The sequence below is a fragment of the Chaetura pelagica genome, unplaced genomic scaffold (genome assembly GCF_000747805.2).
Source record: "Chaetura pelagica isolate M959 unplaced genomic scaffold, ChaPel_1.0 scaffold153, whole genome shotgun sequence".
NCBI classification, from domain to species: Eukaryota; Metazoa; Chordata; class Aves; order Apodiformes; family Apodidae; genus Chaetura; species Chaetura pelagica.
In genome coordinates this window covers 1,979,320-1,993,529 of record NW_009952707.1, presented here as the reverse complement: position 1 = coordinate 1,993,529, position 14,210 = coordinate 1,979,320, and the positions used below count along the sequence as shown (strand labels likewise).

Sequence of the window (14,210 nt, the reverse complement as noted above, 5' to 3'; positions counted from 1 at the left end):
CTTTCCCACAAAAGCTGCCACCTTTCTGTGTTCTGATTTAATTTATTTTCCAACCTTTCGATCTCCTGAAACAAACAACAAAGCTTTTCTTAAGGATAAACATTTCTGACTGAGCACTTCCCAGCAATCATTTTTATACAACTGTTTTATAGTCAATATTTTTACACAGGAAACTTATGGTCCATGTTTCCCAGTAAAGTACAAAACCCTCTGTTGAATCAGCTATAAAATTAAATCAGCCAGTCTCAGGAATCAAAGGCAACCAAATACAGCATCAGTCACATCATTCTTCTTGCATGTCACAGCTCAGAGGAGCCACTGTGCTCTCAGTTCTTTGCCAGTTCCCCTCAACACACAAAATTCAACACCAATTGCCATAACAGAAACACAACAATGATAAGGATAGGCTATATTTTATAAAAATATTTACAAAGAACAAATTCTGTGCTGTGACACCAAGATTGTACATTGCCAATATTAACATTTGCCCTGGTTTATAGAATGTGATACAAAGCTGTAATAAAAGAAGGAAATGAAACAGAAAGATTTATTCTATTTGGATGCCAAACTGTAACAACATGTTCTTGTTGTGGAACTTGGGAATATGACCTGTGTTGATAACCTTCAGTTAGGGTTATTTCCTGTTAAGATGACAGTGCATGCAGAGTTAAGTAAAAAGAGGCAATTTCATTAGTTTATGTTTACTTGTGAACGCTCATTGATACATTTGTCATTACTTTGATGTGTGGTCCATATTCCTTGCCATACATGCTTTGTAAAGTTTTACTTTCAACAACTATATTGTTATGAAAATCTGATTCCTAATGAAATCAAACTAAAAACCCAGTTTTGAAAATCCAGTTAAGAATTGACGATGGAACTAAAAATTGCCACAGGATGGAGAATTCCCATGTTATGTAAAAGCTAACTAAAAGCCAAGACAATTATTTTCAAAGTAGAGACAGTTTCTGACTTTTACTTCTACTATACCAAATTATTAAGGTAGCTTTCATAATCTCCAACTCCTATTGGTCATTTAGAATAACAATTTCTTCAACGGTTACTGACTGAAAGACTTACAGAAAACTATTGCTTTTTTAAAGTAAGAAAACAACTTGACCAGGAAATTAAATCCTGAACTAAATTTTGAACTCTGAAGTGAAAATAAAAAAGCCAGTATTTGACAATGTAATAGTAACAAAATATTTCTAAAAATTTGCTGTTGTTGAAGGTAAAATAGAGAACTCAGAAGTAAAACTAAGTATAAGAAATCTGGCTTAATAGCAAGAATCAAATCAGAAGTTTTAAATAGTGAAAGTAGTTGAAAGCCTCATATACATGAAATATCATAGGACTCTTGCCAAGAAGTGAAATCAGAATAGCTTTGTTTGGAGTATCTTCATAGGTAGATAGAAAAATAAGGAATGATGAACACAGGTAAGACTAAAGTCTTCTCTAGATTTACCTGTTTTTCATTCTAAGTGCTTAGTGTAAAATGCTTCCTGATGGGATACATGGGACTGAATCAATTTACCACAGACTTTACATGTAAAAGGCTTCCCAAATTGCTTCAAAAGGATACAAGCTCTTTAATGCTAAAAGTTAGTCAGGTTTTAATCTGATCATTCTCCTTCTGCCCTAGTCTTGACTTCTGAGTGTAAGTTTTTCTCTGCAGAATCTGGAAGTAACTGAAACTTGTTACTTAGCAACTGGGTCACATTCCTTCTTTTTTGGCTCCACAATGAGTAGTGCTTCCAGAACTTAAAATGAAAAACTTTCAGCTATCTCCTATATATAACTTGAGAAGTTAGGATAAATTCTCCTTTAATAAACCCCATCTAAAAAAATTACATGGCAATAAATCACTAGGGTTTACTCTTGCCCCTTCAGTTTTAAATTTTACTGAAAACATCAGATTTCTTCTGTTCCATGTATGGAATGGACAATGGGTAGTTGCACTTCCTTGAAAGAAAAAAGTCCTTAAATGTATCTTTCTGGTTAATCTACTGTTGCCTAGACTTACAAGAGCAGAAGGCAGTAAGTATATAAAAAAAAAGGTTATAACAAATACAATTGGATGATTATCCATTTCCTGAAATTAGTAATTTTAACTCCGGAACTGGAGAGACTGATCACCTCCTTTGTATCCACCATGTGTTTGTGCACACCCAAGACATTCTGGAGGAAGTCCTACACTTGGACTTGTCTTGACTGTGACAGAGCATGCTGTTTTGGAAGTCCTTACTTGTATTTTCTTCTTAACTCCTGGGCTAGAAGGCTTCTGAGACTTTGACTACAAATGGAAAGATGCTGAATGTAAACCCAGCGATCCAATTGCTGCTTCTGTCGAGTGTTCAGTTGTACATGACTGGCTGTTCAATATTTGGAATAAATATTTTGGTTTAGGGTCCACTTTGACAGATCAGTCTTTTGGGTACAAAAATGAAAGTTATAAACCAGCTCACAACCAGAAGTGCTGGTTTTATTGTTTTGCTGGTTATTCATTGACCCCTTGCAAAGCTTTAGCTCTTTACATCGTGTATTTACAGAAGAGTTGATCTGAGTGACTGGTATCCTGAAGTGGCATCTCTGAGTCTGCAAAACTCTCTCTGAGCAAACACCATCTAATGTTAAGTGATATAACCACTTATTTTCAAGAATAGGATACATAGGTTCCTGTCTCACATTTCTTAAAAGTACTGAAATCTGAGCCACTCCTAATAAATTTTAGGAACAGAGTATCTTTTTAGGAATGTTAGCAAATTAGTGGGAAACAGCAGAGATGTGTCTGCAGTCAAGGACCTGACCTGCACTTTCAGTTAAATACTGGTAGCTTATTACCTCTAATACAACCAGCAACCAGGCATATATCACAGAATGGCTGAGGTTGGAAGTGACCTCTGGAGGTCACCTGGTCCAGCCTCCCTGCTGAAACTGGGCCACCTGGAGACAGATGCACAGGAATGTGTCCAGGACTGTGTCCAGATGGCTTTGGAGTATCTCCAAGGATGGAGACTCCACAACCTCTTTGGGCAACTTGTGCTAGTGCTCAATCACCCTCACAGTGAAAAAGTGTTTCTTGATGCTTAGATGGAACCTCTTGTGCTTCAGCTTGTGCCCACTGCCTCCTTTTTTAAATGAATACATTCTTTTAAAACTATTTGCAATAAATCTCTGAAAGAGAAAATAAAGGGAGAGGTGTGCTGTTTCACAGTTACCTTTCATTTTCTTTTAAAAATGGATGGTTTGCTACCTTGTTTCTGATTTCTATCATGCAGAAAGGCCATCAGAAAATGGTCTTAAAGGGAAGATCCTCTGTTTGGATCTACTTTTGAACATTTTTGTCTCCAAAGTACACTTCCAAGAATTTTTGGCTACCCCTGATGTGGCAGAAGTTACTTGAGAAGCTTTACACAGAAATCTGTACTTTAAAATGCATGTTATTGTCAGAAATATTTAAAAGGCTTCATTAAGGACTAAATTAAAGAAATGTGCAAATTGGTTAACTCTGTAAAACTCATAAACATGAGGATTTATGGAAATCATAGACCATCACACACAGCTGGTTAGAGGTAAATCGTTATGTACTCATTAAAATATTTATTACTAAAAAAATTACCTTTTGCTCTCAATAGAACACCACATTCTACCAAAGAAAATTCTAAATTAAGACACTCAGTAACTTCTCTGCTTCAGCTTTAACTTCTGAAGAACACTATCCAGTTTTCGATTGAAAAATATCTTTAGAACAAACAAATTTGGGCTTATAATCATAAACTAAGGAAGAATCACTCTTCCCTAATAATTTACCATTGCTAAATATGTCTCAGTTCAAACATTTTTTGGATACCAACACATTCTCAATGGATTTATGATAAAAGAGAGGTCTTTCTCCTACATCAGCAATAGCCCTAAATTAACAACTTATTTTAATATAAAGTTAACTTTGCTTTTTAAACTTAGAAGAATATTTTTGTAACCTTTATACAACCTCTTCAAAGTTTCCCAAATGTTCCTGTCTATTGCTATCTTCTGTTACTATAACCTAATTCACAAATAACATTTAGACTTTATAAAACCTGACCCACATATCTTTGGGAAATAATATGGCTCATTTCCCTGTTACATGGCAGTTTCTTACAGTTGTGCATAGGGATAGTTTGGCTGGAAGCTTGGGTTTAGTGACTTGACCCAGTGGAGACAGAAGCACAAACCAGCAGAGGAGAGCCCATGACATTAGACTTGTGAGAGGGAGCCAGGGAGATGATTTTAGTTGTTCTCATTCAGAAAGAATCCAAGATACAGGTGTCAGTCATCCCCATCCTACAGTCAGTCACAGAGCTCTGCTGCTGTTTCAGGGGACCTCAGGAAGAAATGCCAAACACTGTTGTCATATACTTTAAACTGAGTAAGACAAGGAAAAGTAATCTACATTCAACATTTGCTCAACTTAAAATAAGTTTCTGCATTTCTTATAAGAGGTAACCTAAAATGCTACTTACCGGTTATTTAAAAGAAACAGTGAAGAAGAAAAGTGAAATAAAAGTGAAAAAAAAGAATCCATGACTGGCTTTCTCATAGTTATTAACTACAACTAAAGTGTACTCCCTCAGAACAACATATGCTTTGCAGGAATGATTCCCAGACCAACCATCACTTCTCCAGATCAGTTTTACTAAATACCTTTTTTGACATCTATTGTGATCCTTTCAATAACAGTATATTTATAAAGCAGTAATTTAAAATTAAATAAGAACTTAATGACCATGAGATAACTTATTGTTCTGTGTAACACACGTACTTACATTTAAAAGGCTGCTGATGGCATCAGGTTGTATTTTTTTAACATCATCATAACATGGCCATACTATTTTCCTCTTGGTCTGGGGAAGTGAACCATCTGTTTGGTCAGATTCCTCCAAAGTGCTGCATTTTGCAGTTACCATTGTCCAGTCATAGGAAGGACCTGTAGCCAAAATCTCTTCTACATAATAATCCCACTTTTTGAGGCTGGACATATTTACATTTGGTTTCAGTGCCTGTTTGAAACAAAATGTTGTTATAACGACAGAACGGAAGTCTTTGAGTTTCAGATTTACTGTGTTCTCACAATCTTTGTGCCTCTTGTTGAAGATACAAAAGGCAATTGACAGTAATCACCCTCCAATTGGCAGAAAATCCCACTCTACCATCAGAGAAAGGAGACAGACTGTATTCCATAGGTGGACATGCCACTTGGAAAAATCATGGTGAGGTGAGGTAGGCAGTCACGAACTGCAGATCTTTCAGAGTAGTTTAAAACAGATCACTTTGTATGAACGTTTTTTCTTTAAAAAAAGAATGTTAAGACTTCCAGTTTGCATGCATCTCACTTGTAGGGAATTACTGCCCCAGGTGAACAAGCAGTGATGCTCAGTCATAATGACTAATTCTGCTATTATGACTAATTCTGCTACTATGACACCATTTCCTATGAGGAAAAATAGTTTATTCTAAAAAAGGGAAAGGAAAAACTATAAAAACATCAAAAGCTTACAGCAAATACATAAAGCATACAGTGAACAAGCAGCCCATCAAGTTCCAAATTCATAAGTGACAGAGAAAACATGTTTCTCTAAAACAAAGACAGCTAAAGCACTTTCTATGCACCAAATGTCACATTCTTTTCTGCCTCCTCCCTCTTGCAGAACCATTTTCATTAAGCAAGTACAGATACAGGTGTGTGGTGTGTGTGCATGGGTTGAAGGGGGCTGCAGTGTTGATTGCACTGTTTCAAACTGAAAGAGGGTGGACTTAGGTCACATATTAGGCAGAAATTATTTACTGTGAAGGTGGTGAGACACTGGAACAGGCTGCTCAGGGAAGCTGTAGATGTTCCATCCCTGGAAGTGTTCAAGGTCACGTTGGATGGACCTTTGAGCAACCTGATCTAGTGGGAGGTGTCCCTGCCCATGGCAGGGGGGTTGGAACTAAATGATCTTTAAAGTCCCTTCCAACTCAAACCATTCTATGACTTTATGATTCTACCAGGATGAAGCTCACTGCCAAAGGAGGATAGAGTAGTAGAGGACATCTGTGGGGCAGTGGATGGCAGGAACATCTTAAAACAGTCCTGTCTAGAGAACCACCGTAAGAACAGCACCCTTTTCGTGCAGTTCCTGAGGTGTCTGGACTACTTCTTCCCCAGCTAGTGTAGCATTCTACAATGCTGAGTGTATTGTGAATTTTATATAATATTCAAGACACAGTTCAATCCAGTGGACACACATTATCATATGAGACAGTGATATAGATAATGTGATTCAATCGATCATTATGAAATGTATACCATCACTTCTCTAACTCATTTCACCATAACTGTGGTTTGCAGTATGTATTACTTTTATTTAAACAATCTGTGTAAATTTTAAGATAATTTTAAAGATAATTCATATAATTAAATGAAATAAAAGACTCTAACTTACCGCAGTGAGATGCATAAATACATGTTCAAGAATTTTGACCTTTAAATAACATTTCCATAACTAAGTTGACTGAGAATATATGCCTGTAACACACTACTCAAATCAATCAACACAGGTCAACTTTGTCCACCAAATGCTTAGTTCAGTTGAAAAGAATGAAGATATGCATATGTACTCAAGGAAAAGGAATCACCCAGAGTAACAAGCCATGCATCTTCTTATATTTGTATTTTTTAAAAATCATACCTCTATTTCAGCAGGAGCATAGAGGTAATTGAAGAAAATCGGGCTCCTTTTGTGCATTTTTTCAATACATTCCCAAATACAAATTCCTTTTTTGGCATGTTTATCTCCTTTATCTTCAAACAATGTCCCTAGGGAAAATCACAGCAGCAAAAAGATAGCTTGATAATAATAGATAACAACCACTAAACCATAGCTAAAAGGCATTTCACAGACTAAATACATAGTAAAATATACAATCAAATAAATGGCACTGCAACAAGACTGCATTTGATGAAACAGCTGCTGTGCTTGGCAATTGTCCCTCCACCACAAACTGCTAGAATATGAAATTTGTATGGAAAAAAAATCAGTAGCTTTGTATTTATAAGCCTGTTCTCAAATCTACTGAAATACTGGAGTATTTTTATGGATGTCCCTTTCTGCCTGCAGCTATGCTGACCCAGAAGATCACCACCTGACTAACTGACTCTGCCCCCACCACTGGAGGTTATCAGCCCTTCCAATCTCCTGGACCTGAAATTACTTGCTAACTCATCTCAGGGAAAACAAAGCAGGCTAGTGTAAATAAGTTAGCAACTGATTTGTCCTATCTGAAAAGAGTTTGGAAAGACATATAGTTTATCTAAAGACTACTGCAAACAGGATTTTTTATTTTATTAAATGGCATGTGACAAGAAATAACCAAACACCACTCTGCCCCCTCCCTCCCAACTGTAGGACCATATAACAATACAGTTTGGAAGGAACCACAGGAGGTCATCAACTCCAATTCCTTGCTTTTGTTTAAATGAAAGCAAATAATGGAAATTAACTCTTTTTGTTGAAATAAGACGGTTACTCAAGTTACACTGCAGAGAATGCAAGAGGAAGAAGTGAGAGATAATAGATGAAAACAGTTTCCTTTCCTGAAACCTCATGCACACTCTGAAGGATTTGCAAAGACTTTGTTTTTGTTAAAATAAGGTATTTAGTAAGGGAAACAACCACATGGGTAAGTTGCTAAAAAACCCCTGAGGCATGGCACTAATTTCTTCCACTTTCTCTTAGTCTCATCTGTGGCACAGCTCAGAGATTATTAATTCAGAAAATTCTATATAATCTCCACCTCCATTTTCCTTTATATTCCTGAAATTAACTTCATTACATCATCACCATGCAATTACTGACTGATCTCAAACTAGGCAAAGTTTTATAGAGCAAATTCTGAGAAGAAAAATACCAACAACTATACAACCAGTATGTAATAAGTAAAGATCACACATACCATGTTCTAATCTTTCATAGTCTGAATCCAGAAGAAATGTTTTAAATCGATTTGATACGTGATGAAAAGCCAGGAACTTCAGATAATATTGATTGAACTCAAACTCTGTTGGATATTGGTTATGAATCTAAAAAAAAAATCAAGCAAAAAAAACAAAACAAAAAAGAAGATATTGATATGAGGCAACTGTCTCCTCTGCACACACAAATCCTTCCACATTTTGTCTAAAAATATTTAAAAGCTAATTAAACTAATACATTTCAGAGCAGAAAGTGTGTACTGTGTAATAAGCAGTTTTATACTCTGTACAAAACCCATTATTCTTCATAGGAACCAAAACTGATAGAAAACTTTTACGATAACTCTTGAGACTTGATGGAACTTCATAGGCAAAGATGCTACTCCTGGATGTAGCTGGAAATCAAATTTTAATTGGAAGGTTTTGCAGTGGACTTCTTACAATTGCCAAGAACCCAAAGTAGCAAATGTGTACAGAAGTAATGCTGTAAATTGTATTCCACCTACCATTAGTGAAACAGATAACTTCTGAAGTATTTGCTAGTCTACACACATTTCTTCCTTTTCAAAATACACACCAAAATATCACAGTATGAAACAAAATGAAAAGCACTGAGGAAATGTCTTGCTATCATTCTTTGAAAACAGTAAAAACAATGTAACATCTTATATGTTTATCCTCAGTTATGCTTGGGATCTATCTAATTCAGTGAATGTCTCCAAGATGAGTCAGGAGCATATTTAAGACAACACATGAATAGCAGAGTACAGAAATGTGGGATAGTGGGCTCTTCAAAACTGCTTCCTCCTGAACATTATTAGACAAAGCTTCTTGTAAGATTTTTAACCATTAAATTTAATATTAACAGCAAAGTTCTTTAGCATTATATACTGATGACATTTATACTTCATATTAATATAAAATTCAAGATTCTAAGTTAATCTTGAGGTATTGCTCACAAAAATTAATGTGTTAATTTCAAATTTAAATTTTTAAAATTAGAAGTATGAATTGTGATCTTTATTTTCAGAATTAAGCATAGTTATTAACTGAAAATTCCCAATTACAATGGAAAAAAGTAAAGTTTGCAATCAAAAAAGTAATTGCTGATTGAATTTCACATTTTAAATACATCCCACTGTGCTCTGTCTACTTTCACATCAAACTTGTACAATACCTTTTGTTCTGCAATCTTCCCACGTCTTGAATTTTGCATTCCCACCACTCTCATATTCCCATTCCATCTTTTGTCTCTAATCTCTACTTATCAATTCCCTCAAGAGAGAAACTTTTTTTTTAGTGCTTATGGAAACTAGTATTAGACTACTTGAAGCTCCTTGATGTTTAGATTTTCACACGTGCCAGTTGAAAAAAACCCAACCAGCTAAATAAAGAAAAAAGAAATGCATGTGGCAAGGAAAGGTTATCTACTGAATGTACAACAGTGACAGGAAAATCCCTTGAAAGGACCTATAAACACATACACAGCATTTCAGTCAGATAATTTATTGTTACCGTATCTCAATATTAGCTTACGGCTAGGCATTTAAAATGCTAAGATACTTGTAAGATATCTCAGTTCAATATACCCACACTTACTTGATCCCTACTTCCCCCCTGATACACATGACTACATTCCTGCACTTTTTTGTAAGAGTAAAGCTAAGCAAAATTTTTTCTATAATAAATTCAAGACTTCAACTTCATAGACAAAGTAACTTTTTAGTTCTCCTTGTAAAAAAGAAAATATTTTTTCTGGCATATATTAGAACATAATCTGAGTATGTGAATTCTGTTAAAAAAGGACATAATGTACTTTTGAGCTGAAGTCCAAAAAGCTCTGCATGTGTGTGCATTTAGAGACATATACAAGTAGTTTAGTATACATTTTCCACTTGTTTTAGGAAAGGTTTCCTTTAATATATTGCAATAAGGAAAGGTAACATTCTGCTGACATTACAGACAGAGGGTCCTAATTTCTACTTATGGTCCACTAATTATTTAAATACAATTGAAGAGTTACAAGAATAAGCTCCTACTAAATTTGTGTCATGGATCCAGTTGTTGTGAGTGATCCCACTTCTGAGATTTCTGGAACTACAAGTAACTAGAAGTAAACAATAATATAATTTACTTTTTAAGTGAAAACAACTATTATCTGAAACATTTATTTTATAAAGATGAGTACTGTAGTTATTATCTGTGTTTTAATGGCCATGGACAATTTAATCATACTTTGAGATGGGAAAGATGCTACACACAGGTAAAGTGCTACTGTAACTGATGATTCGTTTAAGCTGCAGAGTAGCCTGCAAAATTTAAACATGGCTGAGCTATCATGAAAAAAAGCTCCTGCTAAAATACAGCTCCAGCTTTAGATGTGAGAAATAATAAATTCAACATAGAAGAAAATATTTATATTCATTTAAACAACTCAAAACAAACATAAAAGAGATTTTTATTACTGTTGGCAATGAAATCATTTAGGTTGAGGTTAAATATAAGTGGTTTCCGATAACTATTTGGTGTGATTTCAGTTCATTAATTGATTTTAAAGGTTATAGTTAAAATTTACATGTAAATTAGAAGCAATGTTTTATACTTTACAATTTCAACACATATCACCTAGAAAGAAAAGTCAACAGGTAGAACGGATCTTCAAAAATTACAACAGCATCAACTTTTAAAATGCCTAATCTCTATAATATATGAACATTTAAAATGTGAGTAAACCAATAGGTGTTTCTAATATCTGTAGAGAAACTCAGTATTTTAGAATTCTTTTTCAAATCATCCTGTTCCCAATTAACTTAAGTATCTCCTAAATATATTTAATAATCTTCCACTTCTATCAGCCTTCCTTAGTCTTCCAATACCTGTATCAGTCTCTTAGCTTTCCAATACATTTCGGTTTTGTAATCCCATTATATTTCAATATTTACTTAGTTTAAGTAAGAAATATAGTACTCCAAAATGTCCTGTGCTAGTAATCACTATGAGCAACTATTGCACTCCTGGAATCACTGGAATCACTGAATACATCTACCAGCACAATCATCTCTTTCTGTAACAGAGCTCCTTACTGAGCTTAAAATAAGTCAGTTCTAAAAAATAATTCTGCTTTAATGATATTTAATAAATTAGCAAATAGATACAGGAAAGCTTCCTCCACTGACATCACTTTGATAAATTCAGTCTTAGAAGCAAAGAGAGTATCTGCCAGATGCTATTGTGAAAGAATGATTTTGCATTAATAATTCAGCTGACACCTGGAGATATTGGCATAAACAATGACTTCTTATAAGATGATGCAGTTCTAATTTAGGAATCACTGTTTCATTTGTTTTCTCTGTATCTTTAGTTTAACCCGTGATATTTAATGCATATATTGGCTCTATAGTGACTTTCAGCCACTAGACTTTCAGTAACAGACTTTCACAGTCAAACTGTGACATTACTGCACCTTGAGACTATAATGATTTAAAATATTTTGAAAGGACCACATATTTACTTCCAGTAAATGGGCAATTTAAAAAATCCTGATCATAATATACTACAATTCAGAGTCAAGTCGCAGACTAATTGATTCTGCAGTTGTCTACAAGCTGCACAGAAACATACGAAACTGAACAGAAACATTCAAGTACAAATGTTAAGTAATTTTATTTTTCATAGTAAATTTCTATGAAACTTCAATATTAATTTGAGTTCAAAAGTAATTTTCGTACAGTTTACAAGCATACTGTTGGAATTTGTTAAGTCAACATCATAGCAAGTTAGGAGACTAACAGACTATAAAGTCTATTTCTAGAAAACTTTAGAGTTGCAGTTTAAATGGGATTGTTGTTTAGCTTAATGATTTTTTCTAAAACCAGACAAATTTATATTATCTATATTACATCAATTTTGCAGTAAAGCTGTGTTCCCATGTCCTTTCTTGGCTAAAGAGAACACTGGCTGAAAAGATTGACCCCTAGTCAGCCCTGTTTTTCCTAATGAGAAGCTACTACCTCCTTCAGATTGCCCAGCTGAACTGCTTCTAAATCCAGACTCATCAAAATAAGATGGCATTTTTTACCAATTTTTTTCTACCATTTTGATTGGAAAATGCAGGCAGGTTCACATGAACCCCTTAGCTAACAGACTGGAAGGGTGGTATTACCACCAGTGGAGAAGTAATTAATAGCTCCAGATGGCCTACTGGAGGTAATCTTGCTGTTGATCTGGCTGCAGCCAGGTCATGTGGATACAGCTTAAGACCAAAGACCAGAAAACACAGATTTCTCTGTAAAATGTATCTGTAAGTAACTTCTATACTTTGTATTGCTCCTTAAAGGTACAGAAAATCAGATACCTAGTGACATGCATCAAAGCTGATGGCAACGTTCTTCTATTTCCTTGATATATTCACATTCACAAGCACAGCAGGAAAATTTAAGGCACCCTGCAGCTTGAGGCAAAATCATACCTGACAGCTGTTAACAGGAGAGATTTAACCCACTTCACATTTCATCCTAACTTTTAAAGCCAGGATGATTACAATCCATTATTCCATGTTCTTAGAACTGCAGATTGCATTAACCATGGCTTACACAAAAGCCAAGTATGTTTCCATGAAGAAAACATGGTACATTCTGTTTTATGACAATGAACAAAAAATATTTGAATTCAATTTTTGTGTTTGTTCTGGGTAACACACTTGTTTCCAAAGTAATCTCTGAACTTGAGAAAAAAATACCGTACAGGTATGCATGGGTAATTTCCTTGCTCTTCTTTATGTCAACTGTCTAAGATTTATCACAGGAAAACTGGAGGAAAGTGTTTCCAGGGTCAGAAACAGGATTTCTTCTGAATAAAGATACTTGCAGATTGCCAAAAGCCAGATTCTACTTGAAATCTCTGCATAAATGACCTTAAAAGATCCCTAATGCAAACCATCACTCTCCATTTGTTCTGTGTGAATGGGTCAGTCTCCTCTAGGCAAGCATTCCAGCTCTTGGTGAGGTGAAAACCATTCTCTTTAGGAAAACCTAGAGAAGGAGGTTACTAGTCTTCTCTGAAACCATTATCTATAACCTGTGAAGTAGTGGCATCTTATGCAGTTATTTATGAATAAATTTTTGTGAACTAAAATCAGCTAGAGATTGACTTACCTGATGCACACAGTCTAAGAACTGTAAGAAAACAGGAGCAAATCCACTACCCTGACAATTGAGCGTCAGGTTACTACGCTGACTGAATTTATGACCAAAAGAGAGCCATTCTTTTTCCACCAGCATTCGGAAGCCTTCAAGTGTCCTATAGAAGGGATCACTGAGTAACTGCACCAGGGATACTACCTAGATCACAGGACAGGATATATTGTGTTAAGAGCAACAGAAGTTAGGAGAACACTTCAGTCAATGAATATATATATTCCAGAACCTGTTTATAGATCAAGGAAATAAAAGCCTTCATATAAACACAAATACAAGTTAATTTACCACATACATTAAATATTTTTATAAAACAAACCAAATAATATCTCGCATGAAAAAATGTCAATGACTTTACAATATCTGTAAAAGTCAGACCTGAGAAAATACAGATGTTGGAAGTCATTATAATCCCACTACATTTAAATTACATTTGAAATAAATCCACTTAAAAAAATAAAGATAATAAATATTTATAAAATAGTATTGGCTACCTCAGCAAAGAAAGTGTTAAGGAATTGGTCCTGAGAATGACTTTAGAGTTCCTGCAGTGCTACCACACTGGTGGTCACCAGCCAACTTCAGCCTGTTTTTATAGACAGCACCTCAGGAGACTTTAAAATGCAGCACAGATGTCCTTCACTTCCAGCTATGCATGTCCCCTTCTCTATTCATCTTTGTTTGACAATGATTTTAACAGTCATGTTATCATTATTTTGTGGGTTTGTTTACCTGGCACCAGGATGCTGGCTGCACATGAAGTTTTTATTTACTAGAATTAGTGATATCTGTGTTTATCTTCTGAGTTATGAAGCAACTACTTGGACACAAGGTATTCATTACAAAAAGGCAGTGGGTCTTCATTGACCTAATTTATAGTTTGTTTCACAAAATTATCTGTTCTGGTGATCTGTCCTTGCAGCAAGTGTTACACTCACTTTGGCACAAATTTAGTTTTCTCCCTTCGTGTGGTCCCCTAAATTTATGGAAAGTGAATGACAAGAGAAAGAACTCCTCTCTTT

At 35.0% G+C, this 14,210-nt stretch overlaps 1 protein-coding gene across 1 annotated transcript in view; it reads right to left on the bottom strand.

The window, feature by feature from the left end:
• The window catches only part of SBF2 (SET binding factor 2), a 208,442-nt gene that overhangs the window by 4,340 nt on the left and 189,892 nt on the right, over positions 1 to 14,210 (bottom strand). Inside the window, exons 31-35 of the mRNA XM_009994267.1 lie at positions 13,147 to 13,332; positions 7,975 to 8,101; positions 6,711 to 6,838; positions 4,806 to 5,039; positions 3 to 65 (exon numbers count right to left, since the gene is read on the bottom strand). Coding sequence (XP_009992569.1) covers positions 3 to 65; positions 4,806 to 5,039; positions 6,711 to 6,838; positions 7,975 to 8,101; positions 13,147 to 13,332 — 738 coding nt within the window. The remainder of the gene's footprint in view (positions 1 to 2; positions 66 to 4,805; positions 5,040 to 6,710; positions 6,839 to 7,974; positions 8,102 to 13,146; positions 13,333 to 14,210) is intronic.